Raw genomic sequence first — 23,632 nt, forward strand, 5'->3', positions numbered from 1 at the left:
CGGCTCCCCGGAGAAAAGGTGGCGTTACCTGTTTAGGCCTGGCCAGGCTCCGCCGGGCCACTGTCCGAGTCCGAGTCGGCCAGCTCCCCCGCGCCTTCTGCTGCTGTCTGACTCCAGCTGTCCGACCTGTCGGAGGTGGCGTCCTCCTCTCCGACCGTCACCTCCACCCAATCCACGACGCCTGACTCCTCGTTCTCGTCGCTGGCCTGGCCGTCTCGGCTGTTGCCCTCCGACCGGTCCGACGTGGCCTCCGAGGGCTTTGCTGGCAAATTGTCCTTCACCTGGTCGCCACCTGCTTTCCCTCTGGGTCCCGGCTTCTCCAGGTCCTCGTCACAGAGCTTTTTGGGGTCCTTGTAGTACTGATGACCCCCCTCACTCCCGTTCTTCGGGTTCTCGGTGATGACGGTCTTGACCACTTTCCTCAATGGGGCGTCGTAGCCGTGATCATCCACCACGTGCTGTGGCTGGCACTGCTCTAGCCACTTCAAGGTTCCAGTTTTGAGCAAGCATCTGTTCTCCTTGAACCAGCGCACGATTTCAGTTCGCACCAGGCCGGTCTTGGCCGCCAGCTGGTCATACTCCTGCGGGGTTGGCCACTGGGTTCGGGCGAACGTGCTCCTCAGGAGATGGACCTGTTCTTGACTTTTTGTAATCGCTGGTGAGGGGCTGGGCAGAGAGCTGGCCAGCTGGGCACTGGAGAGCTGGTCAAGTCGGGACAGAGCACCGTTGGGGGCCGCCACTTCTGGCCCTTTCTTGCCAGACCCCATGGAATCCAGAACGGCCTGCTCCATGCTGTCCCGAAGCTTGCGCCTCTCTGAGAACCAGGAGTCGATCTCTCTCCGGCTCAGCTTCGTCTCCACCCGCAGCCTGTCCAGTTCTGCTTGGGTTGGGAAAGAGCTTTTCAGAAAGCTGTCTTCCAGGATCTTCACCTGACCTTGGGTTTTCTCTTTGAACTTCTGTGGGGTGAAGTCTGGGTACGCATGGTATGTGCGGCCGTGGCGGGAGGCAGCAAGGGCCAGCTGGTCTTTGGCGAGGGATTCGCTGGTGATGTGGACGATGCCCCGTTGACATCGGTACCGGTGGTCGCTGAACCACTTCTTGATCTCGCTCCTGGCGAGGCCGGTCACCTCGATGAGCCGGTAGACCTCAGCGTCGTCAGGGAACTGGCTCTGCAGGAAGCTCGCCTTCAGGTGCGCTATCTGCTCCTTGGTCTTCTTGCGGTCGCTGGCTGGGGTCAGCGAGGGGTTGGCCGCCTTGGGTGGGGGCTCTGGCACTTGAGCGACGTGGGGGCGCTTGGGCTCGGGGGCAGCCTGGGGAGTCACCAGAGGTCTCTTCTGCCCGTGGTTGGTCACTCCAGCCACGGCAAGTGTGATGGGGGAGCAGGAGACGGTTGCTGGCCCGCTGGTCACCTGAGTCAGCACCAGGCTGGTCTGGCCGAGGATCTGGCATGGGAGAGCTGTCTGGAGGATGGGCTGTGACATCTTCGTGGGGGCCAACTGGGCGGGCAGCACAGTGATCGTCGGGGGGACGGACTGGATGGTACCATTGAACATCTTCTTCCGGGCCTCCTCCACCTCCTCTGGGGACCAGCTGATGCCGTGCTTTAAGCGCTGGGTGGCAAACCAGATTCTGATGTGCTCTTCTGGGTGTTTGGAAGCTGCTGTCAGCCAGGATAGCTCTGCCTGGGTCGGGTAGGGGAACTTGTTGAAGGAGTTGATCATAGTGGCATTGGTATCCAGGGCAGAGTTGTATTTGGTAGTGTTCAGCGGGACGGGGACCTTGGGGACAAGGTTGATATTTGGTGGGAGCTGGACAGAAGGCATGACGTGTCCTAGAGAGTCCTGAAGGAGCTCCACGCCCCCGAGTCTCGAGAGGATCTCGGCGGCATCCGTCACCAGGCGGGCGGTCCCTTCCACATGGTTCTCAGGGGTGGCCTCCTCCGGCTTCTTGGGCACCTTCTTGGCATCGGCTTTTGGTTTCCCTGGCTTCATGATGGGGGTTTTACTCACTGAGATCCCGGGGTCACCATCCCCACTTCCGGGGCCGCTGGTGGTGATGGACACGATGTGGTTGGTGGCGTCAATGGATTGCTCCAAGACGGTCTGATTATTGCGCTTGATGAGCTTCAGCTTGAAGTTGGTCTCCCCGGGATGGAACTTGGAGTTGTGGTCAGACAAGGAGTCGTACTTTTTGGTTGTGAAGTTACATTCGGCACACACATAGAGGGGGTTGAGGATCACATTGGGGTGTTGCATGTCAACGTGCTCCGTGAACTCATTCAGGTTCTGCGTGGAGTAGGGGCAGTATTTGCATTCGTAACCACCTTGGAGCTTTTTGGATTGGCTTTCCCCTGTAGATTTCACCTCTATCACTTCATTTTCTTTGGAAGAGTTTTCAGGTTCTGCTGCCCACGTGTCCTTGGCTGTTTCAGGCTGTGGCATGCCAATCCCTTTCTCTTTGGCCCTGTCTGCTTCCTCGGGCACATCTTGTTCTACCACTTGTGATGTCCGAACCATGCACGGGGTGGTGGATTTTCGTTTGCTTGCCATGCTGCCTGTCTGTGTGCAATGGCTTATTTGGGGGATGGGGGTGGATGGGGAAGGGGCAGTGAAATTTTTGGAGCTACTCAGATAAAAGGTTTTTGGCTTTACTGCCCCCTCCAATGGCTTTGGCTTCCCTTGAACACTGAAGTCTAGTGCTTGAGTTTCCCAAAATGATTTCGGCACAGAAAACTAATCTAGTGCTTGAGTTTCCCAAAATGATTTCGGCACAGAAAACTAACTGTTCCAACGGCAGAACGCAACAGGCAGCATCATACCTATGGGACAAAAACAAAGACAGTGTCAGTTTCCTCAAAAAGACAAAAGAAACTAGTGATACTTTCCAAGTTGCTCCTGTGACCCATCCCAACTGGCACCCAAAGCAAACACCCAGGTAAGCACAGATGGCGTGAGAGCAGCTGCACATAAAAATGAAGGATCACTTTCTTCTCTTTCGTTCTCTGAGAAGGACAGTGGGAACAAGCCCAAAAGAAACATACGAGGATGCAGGGCACTCATTCATGTTTAGAGACCAACGGGTACAGAAAAGCAACAAAGGTGCTGTGATCTTATAAAGTGGTGGGTAGGGTGGCGGGGGAAACCCTGCCAGTGAAGTGCTGGCTGGGTTCACAAGTCACTTTTATGGATGGGACATCAGAAACAAGATGTTTATCTGGGGCTGGCGAGTGGCATGTATACGGGCATTAGAAAATGGATATGAATGTTTTCGTTTCTTATCATAAAAGGAGTATCACTACAGAAAATGCATCAAAGTATAATAAAGAAAAACATCATCCCAGATATCACAGTTCCTTCATTTCCCTTGAACATTTCCCATTTTCACAAACATTGAGGAAAAGGGTGATTAAAGCATGATATTACATTTTAGGGATACACCACACATGATGTATTTGCCTTTGGACTTTTATTCCTAATTTCTGACTCTTCTTGACAAAACTGAAGTCAACATCCTTAGTCCTTACTTCTGATAACAAGCTTTGGATGAATGCTTAGAAATAAAAGCACTGGGTCCAAGAATGTCAACATTTTAAATTCTCTGGACTCTTATTGCCAAGTTTTTGCTCCATTTGGCCTTTTCTCCGGCAGTGAATGAGTGCCTGAATCACCACTGAGATTACATGAAGTATTACCACTAAAAGCCCTGTCAGTTAGATATGGGAAAACTGTTTTAATATGCTTTGGTGCTTCTCTTGATTGCTAATAAGGATGAACAGTTTTCAAAGATTCACCTGTCATTTGTATTTTGTGAATTGTGGGTTTATGCCATTTTTGTATTGTGATGCCCAGTGGTTTGATTATTAATTTACAAGTGTTACTGCCATATTAAAAATATTAGTACTTTTCTGTGTTTGTTGCAAATTTTCCCTTCTGTCATTTACCTTTTAGTTTTGTTTATGGTTATTTTTCATGTTTTACAGGTAGAGAATTTTTAATTTTTAGCTGGCAAATTTATCCGTCTTTTTCACAGTGATTTTAGAAAGTGGTTCCCTGCTTTGATAGCTGAGACCTATTATTCTATGTTTTCTTAGAGTGTTTTGGCTTTATTTTTTATATTTAACTCATCTGGACTTGAACTGATCTTGGGGTAAGCTATGAGATACAATTCTAACCATTTTTCTAGAAAGTTATCAATTATCTTAGTAGCATGTATAGTGTTTTTTTTTTTCTCACTAATTTGTGAGACCACCCTGGTCATACATTAAATTTTTATAGGGTATTTCTCGATTATATCTGCTCTGTATCTCTTATCTAGCTATTGAGGCTTCCACTTATGCTTCACTTAAATTTTTTTTCCCCATAGATTAGAGAATGTTTCAGTATCAGGTAGAGTTCCTCTTTATCATTCTTCATTTGTCAAACAATTCTGGGTTTTTTCTGATCACCTATTAACACAAATCAGTTCTCATAAATCAGAATCATCTGCAAAATAAAATTGTTAGAATGTTGATTGGAATTTCATTAAACAAATATTAATTTAGGAGTGCAGGAACAATCTGGGGCTTCCCAGGTGGCTTAGTGGTAAAGAATCCACCTGCCAATGCAGGAGATGAGGATTTGGTCCCTGGGTCGGGAAGATCCCCTGAAGAAGGAAATGGCAACCCACTCCAGTATTCTTGCCTGGAGAATTCATGGACAGAGGAGCCTGGCGAGCTAGAGTCCATGGGGTGGAAAAGAGTTGGACATGACTTACTGACTAAACAAGAACAATTTGCTTATAAGGAGGTAGGATATGTTACTAGAACCCCACCAGGGGAAGTGATGGGCTGGACCAGTCTGAATGCATGGACTTCTGTAGAGGAGAGCCTTTCATCGCGTGTCTACCGGAGTGGGGAGATGGGTTCTGAAACAGGGATAGCCGACATCCAGGGAGAAGGGATGCAGATGGCATATCCCCTTCTGTCCCTCTCACTGGCCTGGGTTCGAGTCCCACTGAAAAGAGGTCTCAAGGTAGAATTAAAGGGCTTACTTTCAAGAATAACCCTCTGGGGCATGGGGGCCCACTTATCTGCTTAGGGGGTCAGGTGACAAACCTGAGCAGGACCCCAGAGGGGGCACCCTCCACCCCCGCAGGTGAACCCAGAACCCTGGCCACTCTGAGGCATTTTCCTGCTGGGCAATTTCCTCAGCAGTAGGTATGGGTCCCTCAAGGCACTGCTGAGGACGGGACATGGACACAGCAGAGCGGGGAGGAAGTATGTCTTTTTGCTGACTACACCCAAACTGACATGTTCAGCTGAACGTCAGGCTCTTATTTGGCTGTGCCAAGACTTAGTTGTGGCATGCTGACCTTTAGTTGAGGCATGTGGGATCTAGTTCCCTGACCAGGGATCGAACCCAGGGCCCCCTACATTGGTAGTGCTGAGTCTTAGCCACTGGACCACCAGGGACGTCCCTGAACATCAGGCTCTTGATTTTCCCCTTCAAACACGGGTTCCCTCTTTCTCAAGTTCTTCATCTCCACCAATGGCTCTATCATGGCACACTTGGGCCAAAATGCTCTTCACCCCACCCTCAAATTAATCCACCAGTAATCCTGTTGACTGTCTTCAAAATAAACCAGTACCAGACCACTTCCACCTCTCCCTGCCTTGCATAAGCCATGTCCATCTCCCGTCTGGAAACCTCCCACGGGCCTCCTGCTTCTTTCCTCTCTGGAGCAGCAGAGGAATTTTTTTCAGCTTCTTGATGGGCTTTATTTATGGTTTGAAATTCATTTTGGTACTGAAAAGGGCTTAAATGTTTTTTTAATCTGCAAAGTTCTTTTTAATTGAAGTATAGTTGCTGTATAATATTATATAAATTACAGGTGTACAACACAGTGATTCACAATTATTAAAGGTTAGGCTCCATTTATAGTTATTATAGCTATATTCTCCACATGGTACAATATATCCTTGTAGCTTATTTTATGCTTAATAGTTTGTACCCCCTAATCTCTATCTTGCCTCTCCCCCTTCCCTCTCCCACTGGTAACTACTAATTTGTTCTCTGTGAGTCTACTTCTTTTTTGGTATTTTCACTGATTTGCTGTATATTTCAGATTCCACACATAATTGATATTATACAGTGTTTTTCTTTTTGTCTCTGACTTATTTCACTTTAGCATAATACCTTCCAAGTCTTCCATGGTGCTGCAAAAGGCAAAATTTCATTATTTTTATGGGTGAGTAATATTACATTGTGTGTGTGTGTGTGTAGCACATCTTTATCCATTCATCTGTTGCTTCTATATCTGGGCTACTGGAAATAATGCTGCTATGAACATTGGGATGAATGTACCTTTTCAAATTAATGTTTTGCTTTTTTAAAGAAATATACTCAGGAGTGGAATTGCTGGGTCAATGGTAGTTCTATTTTCAGTTTTTGAGAAACATCCGTACTATTATCAACAGTGGCTATATCAATTAACATTCCCACCAACAGTGTATGAGGGTTCCCTTTTCTTCACATCCTTGCCAACATTTGTTATTTGTGTTCTTTTTGATGAGAGTCATGCAGAAGATTTTAAGATAGTACTTTTTAATATTCAAAATTTACTTATATAAATAAGTAAAGAGGAAGAAGCAGGAGAGAGTGTCTATCCATTTTCTCCTAATATAGCAGCTACTGGCCACATGTGGCTCTTTAAATTTATATTAATTAAAATTAAATAAAATTTAAACTCCAGTTTTCATTTGTACACATCAAGAGCTCTAACCACACCTGGCTGGTGGCTATTGTATTAAGCAGTGCGGGACACTGCCCTTACTGAGGGACCTTCTACTGGGCGGTTCTGTTCTACAGTATAAGCTCCACAAAGGCAGGAACTCATCACTGTGGTTTCCTTGGAGCCTAGACCTGTATTTGGTCTGCAGTATGCTTTCCACAAAGATTGGTTGAATGTTAAAGTAACTGCAAGATGGCTGCCTGAGGGAACTGCTACTGATGCAGAGGCATTAAGTATGGGGAAATCTCTCATGGGTGCTCAATAATGAGTATGTGTGCACACGGGCATGCCTGCACTTGCATGTAGGTGCATGCATGTTGCTTGTGTTTGTGTGCATGCCCATGTGTCTATGCATGTGTGAAGGTGTGTTGAGTGTACACCAGGGTTCATGTGATGGAGGAACTCTATATGGGAAAAGAGGTACTCAGTTCTGCAGGGGGTATCACTGATACAGCAGAACGTGGCCAAATTTGCACCCAATAGCCAAGAGGCTTGGGTCTTTGAATTATGAATTTTAAAAAAGAGGGAGCAAAAGGAGACTTTTCTGCTGCAAAACAAAGAAATGAAGCAGAAATAGGTTCAGGGGAGAGAAGAGACTTTTTTTCACAGAAACTCCTCATATCTAGAATTATTTAAATCTGTTGACAAGTGAGGCCAAGAAATGAGCCAAATAGTGGTGAAATATCCTAAAAGCTTTCTGATGTTCTAAAAACTGTGGTTCAGAATAGACGATATCTTCTAAAATGTATTTGGCAACCAGGGATCCAAACCACAGCAGATTAAAAAGAAGGAAAGATGAAGAAAGGAAAGAGAAGGGTGGGGAGGGCTCCTAAAACAGTGAGTCTTTAAAGCGTTCCTCTCCCAGAGTCCTCCCCGTGGAGCTGCAAGAACCACTGCACTTGGAAGAGTAATCCGGGCACAAGGGGGAGAGTGTCTGCAGAGCAGCAGAGAGTTGGCATCTGTCTTTCTGAAAGTCTGTGAGCCACCAGTGAGAGGTCAGGACTAGTGCCATGAGGCCTGCCACTCGCCGGCATGAGGGCTGCATATTTCTGGCCAGGTTTTCAGGTTCAGGTGCACACTGGCCTAAGTTAGCAAAAAAGAATGAATGCATGCAGGCATGCATGCGTATTTTTTATTTTTTTAAGGTCAGATGGGGTGCTGTGTTCCCCCGACCCCTTGTGAACCCAAAGTGGAGAACTTGTTATCAGCCAACCTGTTATCCTCTTCCTCACTATCTGGTATCAGCCAACCTGTTATCCTCTCCCTCACTATCTGGTATCAGCCAACCTGTTATCCTCTCCCTCACTATCTGGTCCCCCATTCTCCATCCGTTTGCCTTATGAGTCTGTGTGAATGCCCCCTGGCTTCCATCTCTGGGGATTGTCTTCCAACTCTGCCTTCTGTGCTGTTAGCGAGCCTCTTAGGCTGGGTTGTGTCTTACTCCCCATTGGATACTGTGTTATTGTATCGAGTGTTCTTATCAGGTCTGCCTTCAGTGTCTTTTATGCTTTATTTTATTCATTTGAAGCTGCAGTTATTAACTACAGGACAGAAACAAAATAACAATCTATAGACTATACGTAAGCTATAAAAACTGTTGATACAATGAACACTGTGTATCATCACCCAATACAGGGAAAAAAAAAAAGATTACAAATTCCTTTGAAGTTCCCTCTTTGCCCTTATCACTTCCTATCCCCCTCCCTTCCTTCCTAGGGGTGAGAACTATCCTGAATTTTATGTTTATCATTCTCCAGCATTTGTTTACAATTTCTCTACATGCTTGTGTCTTTATTTTTAAAAATTTTTGGCTGCACCTCACAGCATGTGGGACCTTAGTTCCTTGAGCAGGGATCGAACCTGTGCTCCCTGCACTGGAAGGCAGAATCTCAACCACTGGACTGCCAGCAAAGCCCAGCTTGTGTCTTTAAATTGTAATATATGGCTAACACTTTCACCAGTAATGTATGAGCTTAATGAGGAATAATTTACATATCCTAAAATCCACCTATTGTGATGGTATGGTTCAATGATTTTGGGGGGTAAATTTGTAAAGCTGTGTAGCCATCACCACTCTCATTTTAGAATATTTCCCTCTCTCCAAAAAAGATTCCTAGGGCCCTTTTGCTGTCATTAAAAAAAAAAAACACTCTAGTGGGTATGAAATGTATCTCATTGTGGTTTTAATTTGCATTTCCTAATGAATATTGATATTAAGCATCTTTCATGTCAGTGACTATTCATCTGTCTTCTTTTGTGCAGTGTGTTTTCAAGTCTTTGGCCCATTTTTAAAGTTGCATTACTTGTCTTTTTGTTATTGATTAGTAGGATTCCTTATAGATTCTGTACATGAGTTCCTGGTTAGAGATATGTATCATGGATGGGATGATTTGAGAGAATAGCATTGAAACATGTATATTATCATATGTGAAACAGATTGCCAGTCCAGGTTTGAAGCATGAGACAGGGTGCTCAGGGCTGGTGCACTGGGATGACTCTGAGGGATGGGATGGGGAGGGAGGTGAGAGGAGGGTTCAGGATGGGGATCACATGTACATCCATGGCTGATTCATGTCAATGTATGGCAAAAACCATTATAATATTGTAAAGTAATTTCCAATTAAAATAAATTAATTAAAAAAAAAAAAAAAGAATTCCACAATGTCCAAAGAGCAAATCTCTCAAACTGTCTTTCAAGGATCCTTAAAATGTAGTGTGCAGAGGAAGGTGGGGGGGTGTTTAGGAAGGTGGGGAACACATGTATACCTGTGGCCGATTCATGGCACAACCATCACAATATGGCAAAAACCATCACAATATTGTAATTATTCTCCAATTAAAATAATTTTTAAAATGTAAAAAAAAAAAAAAGACTGCCGAGAGAAGTTAAAAGTGAAAGTCGCTCAGTCACGGCTGACTTTGCAACCCCATGGACTATACAGTTCATGGAATTCTCCAGGCCAGAATACTGGAGTGGCTAGCTGTTCTCCTCTCCAGGGGATCTTCCCAAACTCGGGATTGAATCTAGGTCTCTCGTGTTGCAGGCAGATTCTTTACCAGCTGAGCTACCAGGGAGGGAAATTAAAGATCTAAATAAATGTAAACACATGCAATGTTCATGGATTGGACAATTTGATGCTATTAAGATATCCACTCTCTGTAAATTGATCTATAGCTCACAATCCTAAATTCCAAGAGGACTGATGAGTTGATTGTAAAACTTATATGACAATTCAAGGTACCTAGAAGAACTAAAATAGTACTGAAAAAGAGCAAAGTTGGGGGCTATAAACTAATTTCAAGACTTTCTATTAAGCAATAGTAATCAATTCAGTATGGTTTTGGTACAAGAATAAACTATTAGGTGGATAGAGCAGAATAGGACATCCAAAAATAAATAAATAAATCCACATTTATGGTCAGTTAATTTTTGAACAAGTCAATTCCATAGAAGAAAGTCTTTTTAATGGTGAGAGCATAACTGAATATCCATATGAAAAAGAAAAGAATTCAACTCCTACCTCTCTGTATATGCAAAAAATGAGTTAACAATAGATCAGAGACCTAAATATAGTGCTAGAACCATGAAGCTTCCAGAGGAAACATAAGATGAAATCTTTGAGACTTGGGTAGACAAAATGTGAGACAATAAAAAATATATACTTGTAAGTGTTTGCTTCCTGCTCAGAGTTCCTAAATTCCTGGGAATTTCCTGGGCCACAGGAACGTCTTTTGTTCTAATGAGGTGACTCTGGATGGACTACTGGATGGGGGCTGGTCACCCGAAAGACAAAGCCACTATCAGAAGCGTAGAACTTTCGGTCCAACCCTCACTCTCCGGAGAGAGTCTGGAAATTGAGTTAATGATTGGTCATGCTATGGCACCCCACTCCAGTACTCTTGCCTGGAAAACCCCATGGACGGAGGAGCCTGGTGGGCTGCAGTCCCTGGGGTCACTAGGAGTCGGACACGACTGAGCGACTTCTCTTTCACTTTTCACTTTCATGCACTGGAGAAGGAAATGGCAACCCACTCCAGTGTTCTTGCCTGGAGAATCCCAGGGACGGGGGAGCCTGGTGGGCTGCCGTCTCTGGGGTCACATAGAGTTGGACACGACTGAAGCGACTTAGTAGCAGCAGCATGCTTACTTAATGAAGCCTTTATAAGAATCCCCAAAGTACAAGATCCTGGGAGTTTTCTGGGTTGATGAACATGTGGAGGTGCCAGAGGAGTGATGCTGGAGGGAACATGGAAGCTTGCGCCCCTTCCCACATACCCTGCTCTGTGTATGTCTTCTATCTGGCTGCTCCTGAGTTGTTGTTGTTGTTTTTAATAACAAACCAGTAATCTAGTAAGTAAACTGTTTTCCTGAACTGCTCTAGCAAATTAATTCATTAAAATTAATTAAAAAGGAGGTCATGGAAACTTCCAGTTGATAGAGTCATAGAAGCACAGGGGACAACCTGGACTTCCGACTGCCATCTGAAGTTGGGCAGGGAAGTCCTGGAGGACTGAATCCTTACCCTGTAGAACCTGGCATTATCTCCAGGTAGACAGTGTCAGAACTGAGTTAAATTATAGGATACCAACTGATGTCACAGAGAATTACTTGGCTGGGGTGGGGGTGGGAGGTGGCTCACACATTTGTTAACCAGAAGTGTCAGAAGTACAGTCTTTGGTGTGAGCATCATAAGAGAAAAATTAACAAGTCAAATGAACCAAAATTTCTGCTTAGCATGCGTATTTAAAATGCACATTAAAACGCCAACACAGTCCCTTCCATGGTGGGTGGTGAGTATGACAACAGACTGGCTCCACGCCACGGGCCTTGCTCTGGACCAGCTTCCCAGCAGATCCGAACTGGGCACAGGCATGTTGCATACCAACCTGCAAACACTCCAAAGCAGCACTGAGTGGTCCCGGGGTTGGCAGGGGGAGCCTCAGAGGCAACTGCTGCCCTTGGAGGGGTGACCCAAGCAGATTAAAACATCTTTAAGATCCTGGAGCCCAGAAGGAGAGGAGAGGTGAGAAGTGGCCTTCCTCTGTGACTCTTCTCCATCGTGTCTCTTTCTGTCTTGAATCCCACCCCTCATATGACCGCTAAGAGCATCACACATACCTGTTACATGGAGAGGGAGCCCTAAGACTGAGTACAGACTCCTGCCTCCTTTGTCTGTTTTTGCCATTGACTGGATTTTCCTTTTATCCACCGTGGCATTTATCACACCCCACAAAGAAACCCAACAGCAAGTGGGAGACGACACCACCTTGAAATAGATAACATGTAAGGAAAATGGCCAGCCTGTGTAGACGATTATGAACAACTCACTTCTGGCTGTCTATGCAGGGCTCTCCCTTCACCACTCAGTGCTCCTTCCATCATCATCTTTCTGTTGCGAGGGGAGTGCAATTTGATTAGAGCTCTGTTCACTGAGTATGGGTTTGGACTAGAACCTTGTGGATACGGAGCATACAATGATGAAGAAACCATGGGTTCTTGTCCTCAGGGAATTCACAGCTGGTGTAGTAGTCAGCTCAGGCTGCCATGACAAACTACACAGATTTCTGTGGCTCAAACCACAGAAATCTTGGTTCTGGAGGCTGGATGTCCAGGACCAACGTGTCTGCAGGGTTACTGTCTTCTGAAGCCTCGCTGTTTGGTTGCGGATGGCCCTCCTCTCGCTTACCCTCCCGTGGTCTCCCTTTCATGTGCACCTATCTCCTAATCTCCTCTTCTTCTGAAGACACCAGTCAGGTTGGACTATGGCCCCCGCTGAGGACTTCATTTAAGGTGACTTAAGTGAGCCTGCTGGCTACAGTCCATGGGGTTGCAAAGAATCAGACATGACTGAACACACATACACACTCCCCTTTAAAAAACCTATCTCCAAATATAGCCACATTCTGAGGGTTTGGATTCCAACCTATGAATCTGGGGGTGGGGAACAATTCAGCTCTTCACAGCTGAGCAGGGCAGGGCCTTCTGAACACCCCTCGATGGCACACAATGATTTATGTATGCAGTCGTCGCATCCTGCCCAAGAGCCTATGTCAGACACTTGTGGGTGCCAAGGATGCAGGAGGGAGCAGACAGGAGTCTCTGCTCTTGAGGTGCTCACGTTCATGAAATGAGCGAGCAGAAGCTGACGCTGAAAAGCATGATGGAGGAAAGTCAGGCAGCTAAGATGGTGCGGGTGGGGAGGGGTGTGATTTTTAAATTTTACTTTGTTGAAGTATAGTTGATTTACAATGTTACTTTATATATATACCTTCTTTTTGGCATTCTTTTCCATTATGGTTTGTCACAGGATGTTGACTATAATTCTGTGCTATATCGTGTATCCCTGTGCGACACAGTAAGACCTTGTTGTTTATCCATTCTATATAATAATTTGCATCTGCTAATCCCATATTGGGCTTCCCTGGTGGCCTGGGAGCATCTGCCCAGAATGCGGGAGACCTGGGTTTGATCCCTGGGTCGGGAAGACCCCCTGGAGAAGGAAAATGGCAACCCACTCCAGTACTCTTGCCTGGAAAATCCCATGGACAGAGGAGCCTGGCGAGCTAGAGTCCATGGGGTGGAAAAGAGTCAGACATGACTGAGAGACTTCACTTTCACTTTCAACCCCATACTAATGCACTCCTCCCTTAACCCCCTCCCCCTTGGCACAAACCAGTCTGTTCTCTATGTCCCTGATTATGTTTTTGTCTCATAGATAGGTTCATTTGTGCCATATTTTAGATTTCACATATAAGTGGTATCGTACGGTATGTGTCTTTCTCTTTTGACTTACATCACTTAGTATGACACTCTCTAGGTCCGTCCATGTTGCTCAAATGGCATTATTTCTTTTTTTGCATGGCTGGGTAGAAATCTGTTGTATGTAGGCACCACATCTTTATTCATCTGTTGGTGGACATTTACATTGTTTCCATGTCTTGGTGTTATAAATAGTGCTGCTATGAACACCAGGGTGCATATATCTTTTCAAAGTATAGTTTTCTTCAGCTATATGCCCAGTAGTGGGATTGCTGGATTATATGGTAACTGTATTTTTAGTTTTGTTAGGAATCACCATACTTTTCATAGTGGCTGCACTAGTATAGGAGGGTTCCTGTTTTTTATACCCTCTCCAATATTTATTTGTAGACTTTTTAATGATGGTTATTCTGACTGGTGTGAAGTGATATCTCACTGTAGTTTTGATTTGCGTTTCTAATTAATGATGTTGAGCATCTTTTCATGTGCCTGCTGTACATCTGTATGTCTTTTTTGAAGAAATGTCTTTATAGGTTTTCTTCCCATTTTTTGATTAGTTTTGTTTTCTTGATATTTAGTTGCATGAGTTGTTTGTATATTTTAGAAATTAAGCCCTTGTCGGTGGCATCATTTGGAAATGTTTTCTCCCATTCTGCAGGTATCTTTTCATTTTTACAGTTTCTTTTGCTGTGCAAAAATTTACAAGCTTGATTAGGTCCCATTTGTTTAGTTTTGCTTTTATTTCTGTTGCCTTGGGAGTCTGAGGCAGGGCTCCAAAGGCAGAGTTGGATCCTGTTGGGTACAGAGAAGGGGAATGATTCTGATCAGAGGAACAGAGTACTCCCAGGCAGCGGTTGTAGTCAGAAGAAGGAAACATCAGAGGAATGAAAAGGACTGAAACTAAAGGGCAGGTGTGATGGCAGCCCCGAGGCACCTGATAAGTCAGCTTGGGCCAGATTGTGAATGGCATGCTGCCATTGAACGCCATGCTGAAGAGGCGGGGTTTCATTCTGCTGGTGAAGGAATGGTGAGGACTTTTAGGCAGGATCATGGAAGCAGCAGGGGCTGGGAGATAAGTTTGAGAGGTGGGGATGGCAGGGAAAAATGGCACATTAATGAGGGTAAGAACCCCCAAACTAAGCATCAGGCATCATCTTTACTAGCCCCAAATTCAACAGTCAGAGTAAAGGCTGCTAAGAGACACCTGTTCCTCCAGCCTTTAAGCTTGTTCCTTAAGTAGATGTTGAGAGCTCCTTACTTTCTGTCTGGACTTTCTCCCACTCAGTTTGGACTGCCTTCTCCACCGAGGAGTAGCTGGATGATTTGGGTTTAAATATGGCAAAATGGATTCTCCCTTAATCATTCTCTCGATAACAATGATGGTGAACATTCACTGAAGGCTGAGTATGAGCTGAGTGCTATGTGTTTCATTTCTCTGGAACCCTGTGTAGACACTGAAGCTCAGAGAAGTTAAGGAGCGTGGCCATAATCACACTGCCTAGAGCAGCAGAGCTGGGATACAGCTCTTTACGTGCAGCCAAATAACTGGTGATCTTGTTGAAATACAGATTCAGGAAGTCTGGGGTGGGACTGACACTCTGCGTTGCCAGCAAGCTCCCAGGCGAGGATGACACTGTATGTGTGGACACCTCGAGGAAGGCTTTGTCAGCCTCTCCAGGTGAGCACCTGCCCAGTGTCACCCACTCGGTCTCCCTCCTCCCCATCACCCTGCTCATTTCCAGACACGGGGCACTAGCATTTCCTGACCTTTCCCTACGAGTGACCTGGGGCCCTCAGGGGAGGAAAAACGGGTCATACTGTCAGATCAGTCCCTGGAAACTCTGCAAAGTGGCTGGCATGCAGCCTAGCTGTCAGATGAGGGAAATGTCCAGGCCTTGAGCTCCCTAGGGAGACGCTGGGGCAGGTGAAGAGTCAGGCCACAGAGGTCCCCTGGGGCCAGGGTCTCCAGCCTGAGACGAGTGGAGGAGCCTGGGCCTTTCAGGGAGGACACATGTTCCACTCTCAAGGAATCACACCTTCGGGCTCTGGCAGGACGCCACTTCTTATTTCAGAGCTTTCACCAGGGCTGTCAGAGGAAATTACAGGACTATCTCCGAGCTTTCAAAGGAAGCATCTTGTCAGGACATCAAAGCCCAGACGGATGCTTTTAGCTTTGCTGGGTCTTCTGACAGAGCTGTTAGTAGGTACCACTGCAGTTCATCAAGGGTAAATCTTTTGTGTCTGTGTATGTGATTGTTCCTTTATATCTTAAAGTCACAACATGCTCCTTGCCGCACTGCACCCCAGGAGAGGGAATTCTGATGCGAAGGTATGTTGCGGTGGTGATGGTGGTGAGGGTGGTGGGGGTGGGGCGGGGTGTGGGTGGAGAAAGGAGTGGGATGCCCAGATCCTGGGTTTTGCTCTAAGCTCCCAGCTCTCTCCTCATCTGTCTCCATCCTTGCCTCCATTTGTCTCATCTGTTAAATGGGAGAGGCTTTTGAATGTCACTGGTGACCCTGAGTTAATTCCTGACCTTTATTGATTTCTCTCCAGCTTATCTTTAAATCTAAACTTGAATTTTGGGGGTGAGCCTATGTGGTGGCTCCCAAACCATCAGATGCCATCTGGGGTGCTTTTTCCAGAGCCCCAGTCCAGACTTATTGAACTCAAGCATCCAGGAGCAGGCCCAAGAATCTGCATTTCTAGCGATCAGCCAGGTTTGATGGCCTCAGCAAGAAGCCATCAGTGGCTTCTCCTGTTTCAGAAGTGGTTGGGCCCAAGCCAACCCTGCATTGTGAAGACGGGAAACGTTCCTTGCTGTGTTCTGTGCTGGACTAGAGTGAATTACCAAGCTCTCCTGGGAAATGACAGTTCAGAGGACGATACAGGAATAGGGGAAGAATTGTAGAAAGTAACGATGCTGGAAGACAAAAGGACACTGGGCACTAGATAATGGAGTGTAAGACATCCTTAGAAACGACAGCGTGTGTAGTAGCAGAGTCGTGGCTGGAGAGCTGAGTTTTAAGAAGCTACTTCCCATTATCTGTGTTTGTGCTTAACTTTTATTGTTCAGGTTCTCTTTTTTTTTTTTTTTTTAAAGAAGGGTTTGCTGATCTGGTTAAGGGTTGGTGGATAACGTAGTAACAAGATGCCATTTACATGTAAAATCTTTATTATTCCCACAACATCAATAGATGGTAATGCTCTCCATTTCACAGATGAGGAAACTGAGGCTCAGAGAGGTTAGCTTGCTGGTTGAGGAGGGTGGAGCCCAGATCACCCTTGGCTTTGCACTCACTGCTGGGTCCCAGTAACACACAGCTGCTAAAGGTTAGCTATTCCATTTCCTGACACTGGGTCCATAAATGAGGTTTCTCATAAGTTTCGAGTGGATCTTCCCTACAGCGGGTGTTCAAAGGAATAAGATTTTTAATTGAATTGTAATGTCGTTCTCAACTAGCTACACTGAGACACTCTCTTACTAGGTGGAAGAAGGGCTTGCATGGTCTCCTGCAGCCAAAATATTTCAGTGGATGAAATGAAGCTCATGAAATGACACGATGACATTAGAGGAGACCCACTGTGTTTAGGGCGGTAAGGTCATAGGCAGAATCCTGACGTGAGCGTCCCCATGTGTTTGGGTGACGCTGAGAGGAGGCTGCTGTTCTGCTAGCAGCGGCAGGAGTAGGGACTCGAGGTGGGGGAGTGAGTCCTCAGAGACAAAGAAGCCAGAGAAGGCAGATTCGTATCAGCCCATGTGAGCCTGAGGCCCAGACTTTACTTTTACTCAAAGCGATGAATTTCCAAGCTCAGACGCCTTTGGCTCCTCACTAGGTGAGGAGGTGGCCTCCAGCTGCCTTGCTCCCGCTCAGTCCTCACCACGAGTGCCCACCTGGTGAGGGGAAGGGGCCACAGGCTGGAACCAGGCTTCTGATTTGAATCCTGGTTCTGCCTCTTACTCACAGGAGTCTGCCCTGCTCTGGCCACAGCCAGGATGCCCACTGCCCAAGGCCCCAGACCCACAGGCGGCCTGGAGAATGCCAACTGCAGCACGCTCATTTCCCTTGGCCAGCCTCAGTTGTGCAGCTGTGAAATGGGTGAACTTCCACCTCCACCGCAGACTGGACTGAAAGAGACCCTTTAACGCTGACTCCGTCTGGTTACCTAGAAGGGTGCCTTTAACCAGTGAGCTAGCTTTAATCGCTTCCATCAGTGATGAGGGACTTGGAAGAGTGAGGTTCACAGGTGCCGTTCTGCCCCTGCCCCTCCCTCGGTGCCCCCTCCGAGCATTCTTTTCCCCCACAGCCCCCCCCAGCTGCCAACCCCCGTGTCAGGGGTTGTGTGTTTACACCAGCTCATCTCACCTGAGTCATGCTGCTCTGACATCTTTTTACTCATCTTTTGTTCATGCCCATAGAAATTTCTATGGCAACTGTGTCAGTGTTTTTAACTCTCCCAACTTTGCCTGTGTGAGAAGATTTTGCTTTCTATCTTGCCAAGAAGATCATGATCACTTTCTTCCCCTTCTCCACACTCATCTCTCTTCTCTATACCTTGGAGTGGGTAGCGGGTCTTCCTGTTATAGGGTAACACCTCCAGCTGACCTCCAGGCCTGCCCTCTGCTCCCCAGGGACCCCAGCCTAGCACACATTGGCTCCCTCCACTCTTATCCCCCTTCCCTTTGGTTATGATCACCTCAGCTTGCCATTTCCCTAAAAAAGTAGACAAAGCAAGACAAATGTGATAGGCAACATCAAAGTTCCCAAAGGGGCTCAATTCCACCATCATCTGCCCAGTATTATGATAACTCTTGCTTCCTGGGGCAGAGAGACTCCCCAGTGCAAGAGACTGGCTTTCTGGGTCTGGGGCCACCACTCATTGGTGTGTGAGTCTGGACAAGTCACACCCGTCCTCTGAAGCCTCAGCCTTTCTATCTATCTGGGGATGAAAACGGTACCCACATCAAAGGGTGCCGAGAGTACCTAGTGAGAGTGAGCAGTTGGAAGAGAAGGGGGCAATACAGGAAGAGATGGCTTGATGGCATCACCGACTCAATAGACATGAGTTTGAGCAAACTCCAGGAGATAGTGAAGGACAGGGAAGCCTGGTGTGCTGCAGTCCATGGGGTCAGAGAAAGTCAGACACAACTGAGTGACTGAATAACAACAAAGTCTGTGCACAGGGTTTGCCTCTGTGTCTCCAGTATGATGAACTCTGAGCTTGCGACTCAGGGAAGATACCTATTGTTAATATCATGTAACTATCAAAAAAATGTCTCAAAGGAAGTTTGAGATGACTGAAGCTTGTCCCTCCTGTTACTGCCCTGTTCATCCCTCACCTCTGCACATTCTGTCCTCCTTGCTCTGTCAATGCTTTTCTTTTCAAACACCAAATATGCCCCAGGTCACTGACTCTGTGGGGCAAACCGCCTTCCTCAAATTGCCTCCCTTTGGCTCTCCCGGGTGGTGCCCTTGGATCTCCTCCCAGCAGCTCCTGCTTTGCGGCTTCTTCCATTCTCCACTGTCAACTCCATGCCCTGGGATTCTCCTCATCCCTCTCCTCTCCATCCTCTTTGGTGTGACCTCATCCATCCTGGAGCTCCACATTCACCCTTGCAGACACACATCTGGGAAACCAGCCTTTCTAGCCCCACTCTTTGCTGCAGAGCCTCAGACCTCCCTTTGCCAACTCTGGCTGACAGAGAGGATGAAAACCCAGACTTGTAACCAAAGGCCAGAGTGGCCACTGTCCCCTGAAACTTGATTTTTTAAAAAAGCTAAGATGATTAATGAAAACCAAGAAAAATAATACATGAATTTAAAAAAGTGGATGACCCAGTTCCACTTGGTTGGAAACAGACTACTCAGTTATCTCCATTTGGAAGGTGGATCTGAAGGGGAAGTTTGGGAGAGGCTGGACTGGATGGTCTTAGAACCTCTTCCAAGTGTGGGTTCTATGCATCTCTGGTCATCACCTGGAGTCTCACGGGTGCTTCAGGATTGAACTCATCTAGCGCCAAGCTCCTCACCTGTCTCCCAAATCTGATCTTTTTGTAACGCTCCTCATTCCAAATAAAAGCATCATGATCTCAGTCATTCGAGTTAGAAACCCAGGTTCCTCTTGCGCCACTCCCCCTCCCACCCCACAGTTGATTATGCACCAGGCCCTCCTGACTCGGCCTCCTTAGTGGCAATGGCTTCCCATCCTTCATCCTTCACTCCTCTGCTCCAGGTGGAATCCTCCTCCTGGCTCCTCCCTGCAGCTGCAGCGACTCCCTACATCATGGTCTGACCTTGGCTTCTCCTGGTTGTGCCAGGCATCGCCTGCCTGTCCCGCAGGCTTCCTTACTCCGCTGGCCACGGCAGTCCAGTTCTTTCTAGAGAAAGACCCCCACCCACTCTTGGCCCCTGTGGATCCTCCAGTGGCGGGCATGTGACTTGGTCCTGACCACTCACGGCATCACGTTCTTCAGCGAGAGTCAGTGACTAAGGGGTGGGCTCACGACCCAAGTGGAGCTGGTCAGAACCAGCTGAGTTGAGATGCAGTCATGATTGCATCCTTCTGCATGCTGGCACGCCTAGGTCTGACTCACGCAGGGACCTTCCCACAAGGCAGCTTGCTGACACCACTCTGATGGGACTCTATCTGGCACCTATAACTGAAAAGGTCCCAAGAGACGCAGTTTCAGGCCTACCTCCTAACTGCCACCATTTTTTTCTTTCTTTTTTTTTTTTAATATTTATTTGGCTTGGCTGTGTTGGATCTTAGTTGTGTTATGTGGGATCTTTCATTACGGCGTGTGGGCTCAGTAGTTGAGGTGTGTGGGTTTAGCTGCCCTGCAGCGGGCACGATCTTAGTTCTCCGACCAGGGATCAAACCCATGTCCCCTGCACTGCAAGGCAGATTCTTAACCACTGGGCAACCAGGGTAAGTCCCCACTGTTTCTTTCTAAGACAGCAATCCTGGGACTTCCCTGGCAGTCCAGTGGTTAAGACTTCGCCTGCCAACACAGGGGGTGTGGGTTTGATCCCTGGTCAGGGAGCTAAGACCCCACATGCCTTGTGGCCAAAGAGCCAAAACATAAAACAGAAGCAATATTGTAACAAATTCAATAAAGATTAAAAAAAAAATAAAACAGCAATCCTTAGCCTTTCCCTGCCATGGCTGACATGCTAGGTGGCATGACCATTTGCAACATGTTCTCATTCTTGCCACACAATTCGCTTTCCCTTAAGAAAGAATCTCAGGATGTTAGTGGGAGTGATGTTCATATAGTGCTAACCTTGAATCCTTGCTAATCACATCACATCCTGAACTTCAATATTTATTTTAGAAACAGATTTCTTGCCGCTGCCTACGTCACAACTGATGCCATGATTGAATGTCATGTTTCTAAACCTGAATCCGACCATGTAGTTCTCACCTTCAAACCTCCCTGGGAGTATTCAGAGCTGGTTGTGAGAGGCGCTTTCTGCCACCCAATCCTACCTCAATGCCCCATTCCTTCCTACAGTAGTCCTGGTATTTTAAAAGGAAAATACAGCAGAAGACTGATTTTTTGGAAGCAGAAACATGGGACCTCAGAAAAGAAAACACAGCTCAAGCATTCAGTCATTCATTGACTTGAGTGCCTCCCTATGCCAGACACTGCCTTGATACTCAGGAAATAAGACATAAGATTCCTGCTTTTAAGGTGCCCATGATCTAGGGAGGGAAAATCAGAAAATAAATAGAAAACAAAGAACTTTTAGATAGTGGTAAGTTGCCTGGATTGGAAAGATCCTCTGGAGGAGGGCATGGCAACCCACTCCAGTATTCTTGCCTAGAGAATTTCCATGGGTATAGGAGACTGGTGGGCTACAGTCCATGGGGTCACAAAGAGTCAAACACAACTGAGTGACTAAGCCCAAGTACTCTGCAAAAAGCTCTTAGAAATGATGTGATGGTGATTTAAGACCTACTTTCATTCTTTTTTTTTTTCTTTTTCTTTTTTTGGCTGTTTGATCCATGCAGCTTGTGGGATTTTAGTTCCCTGATCAGGGATTGAACCCTGGCCTTTGGCAGTGAGGGTCTGGAGTCCTAAGCCTGCACCACCAGGGAATTCCTAAGACCTACTTTCAATGAGATATTCAGGGAAAGCCTCTTTGAGGAGAGGACATGTAAGCTGAGATCTTCATATCAAGCAAGAATAACCTCAACACAATAACAAATATCAGTGAAAACAGAGGCAGAGGCTCACTGACTAACCATAGCATTTGATGTTCACTTCAAAGTAATTTTCAAACTATTCTAATTTAAAAATCCTATTCTCCCTCAAAATACTTCTTTTGGAAAGGACTTTAAAAGTTTTATTGAAAAGTCCAACTTTTCACTTGCCAACACGAAAATAAAACTCTTCGATGGTTTTGTAAGTGGAAAAATGCTTTACTTTTCCCTACCTGGGACCATTCAGGGGTAGATGAACATGAGATGAGAGCTCCAAACATCTCCGAGTAGAGGGAAGAAAAAGTCATCTGTGAGTCTAGATCAAATATTAAGAGACACTTTAATCCTAAGGAGTACCTTTTATAGACTGGATTAGAAAACAAAACGACAGCATTACAGTTTCTTGAAGTTAAAATGAAGCATCGTCTTGATGGCTCATAAATAAAGACTTTATACCCAAATGCCATTCTTTGCTTCTAGCAAGAGAAGCTAAAGGAGAAAAACCAGAATTAACAATGTCACGTGGCACTGGAATTGAGAGGCACTAGAGTCTCAGAGGTAACCTGAGCCTGCCCACAAGGCAAGGCCAACCACAAGCTTTGGGAAGGGACAGGATGTGAGTTTGGCCAGAGGACCCTGAGTCTTATAGCCTTTCTGACCGGGCAGGCCGGTGAAGTTTCTCCCAGAGGTGGTTATGCTGGGGTGATGGGTTCTGCTGGGTGGCTATCTGTCCTCAAGGCCACGATAGGATCAAGGTGTTTTGAGCTGAGCTGGTCCTAAAGACGCCAGTTAAGCAGAGTGGGTAAGTCCACTAGCTTTGGAATTAGACCAGACTTGGGTGGGAAATGAGGTTCCATACAACACTTATGACTATAATGAATTATAAAGCAGACATTAGTGTTGAAGAAAGCATATGACAAAGCAAGTTTAATTTGATCCCATGGAGAGGCTTGAAGTAGCTTATGACTGTAGATCCAAGCCAGGACAACTGGGAAATAGTCTCTGTGTCTGCCTGGGTTTCATATGGCAAATCTTTCACATTGTCCCATCTTTACTCCCTCTTTCTTAGAGCAATAATCTTGTTAAAAACAAAACAAAACAAAGAAGGCAACCGGATTAAGACATATTTTGAAACAAAGTGGCTTCATTAGTTTCGCAGTTAATTCCTGGTGCTATCATCATCTTCAAGACTTTTTCTGGGTGGAAAGAATCCTAACAGCCACCTCCACATATAGGCACACACACCCATGAACACAGAAAACCAGGGCTGGGGGAAGAGTGATGCATTTCTGAAAGAAGAAAAAAAATATCCCTGAGACAGAAAGAAAAAGGAATCGATTCTGCTTTTACGTGTCACATGCATACATAAATAAGGCGGTATCAGGTGTTTAAGATGGGCCTACTCTGATTCATGATCCATCACATTCTGCTATCAAAACGTTTAGAGAGGCTGTGAGACCACAGGGATTTATCGTATTGACAATTCCTGGTGTAACCTTTTCATTTCGCTCCTGTGGGTGATTTGAGCACACTTCATCTTCTCGAAGCTGGGAGAGAAGTGAGATTTTTCTGTTCCCCAGACACAGATCAGGGCAAGACAAGGCTTTTCAGCAGACGCTTAGATTCTGTCTGTCAGATCCCTTTCTCCATTCTGTCCCCGACCCCCTCCCTCCAGGCCATCCTTTGCATCCCCAAACCCAGAGCTTTCTCTTGAACCTCTTTCATTTCTACCTCGAAGAGACTTCCCTTCATCTCAAAGCCTGGAATAAAGGTTGAAGGTTTACTCATATTCTCTGATAGAATGTCCTTCACAAAGCCATTTATCCAAGCCAGTTAGATCCCAGATAAAATCACACAGGTTAAAGCCACATCCAGGGGCTGTATTTCCGCATCTCTTTG

The 23,632-nt window shown here is 46.2% G+C and overlaps 1 protein-coding gene across 2 annotated transcripts in view; it reads right to left on the reverse strand.

Annotated features, from left to right (window-relative positions):
- Window positions 1-23,632, reverse strand: part of ZHX2 (zinc fingers and homeoboxes 2) — a 180,334-nt gene that overhangs the window by 16,419 nt on the left and 140,283 nt on the right. For both annotated transcript variants that reach the window (XM_040261887.1, XM_040261888.1), the window contains one exon: window positions 29-2,818. In XM_040261887.1, coding sequence (XP_040117821.1) covers window positions 33-2,549 — 2,517 coding nt within the window. In that variant the 5' untranslated portion in view covers window positions 2,550-2,818 and the 3' untranslated portion in view covers window positions 29-32. The remainder of the gene's footprint in view (window positions 1-28; window positions 2,819-23,632) is intronic.

This window comes from Oryx dammah, unplaced genomic scaffold, assembly GCF_014754425.2.
Source record: "Oryx dammah isolate SB20612 unplaced genomic scaffold, SCBI_Odam_1.1 HiC_scaffold_19, whole genome shotgun sequence".
Classification (NCBI taxonomy): Eukaryota; Metazoa; Chordata; class Mammalia; order Artiodactyla; family Bovidae; genus Oryx; species Oryx dammah.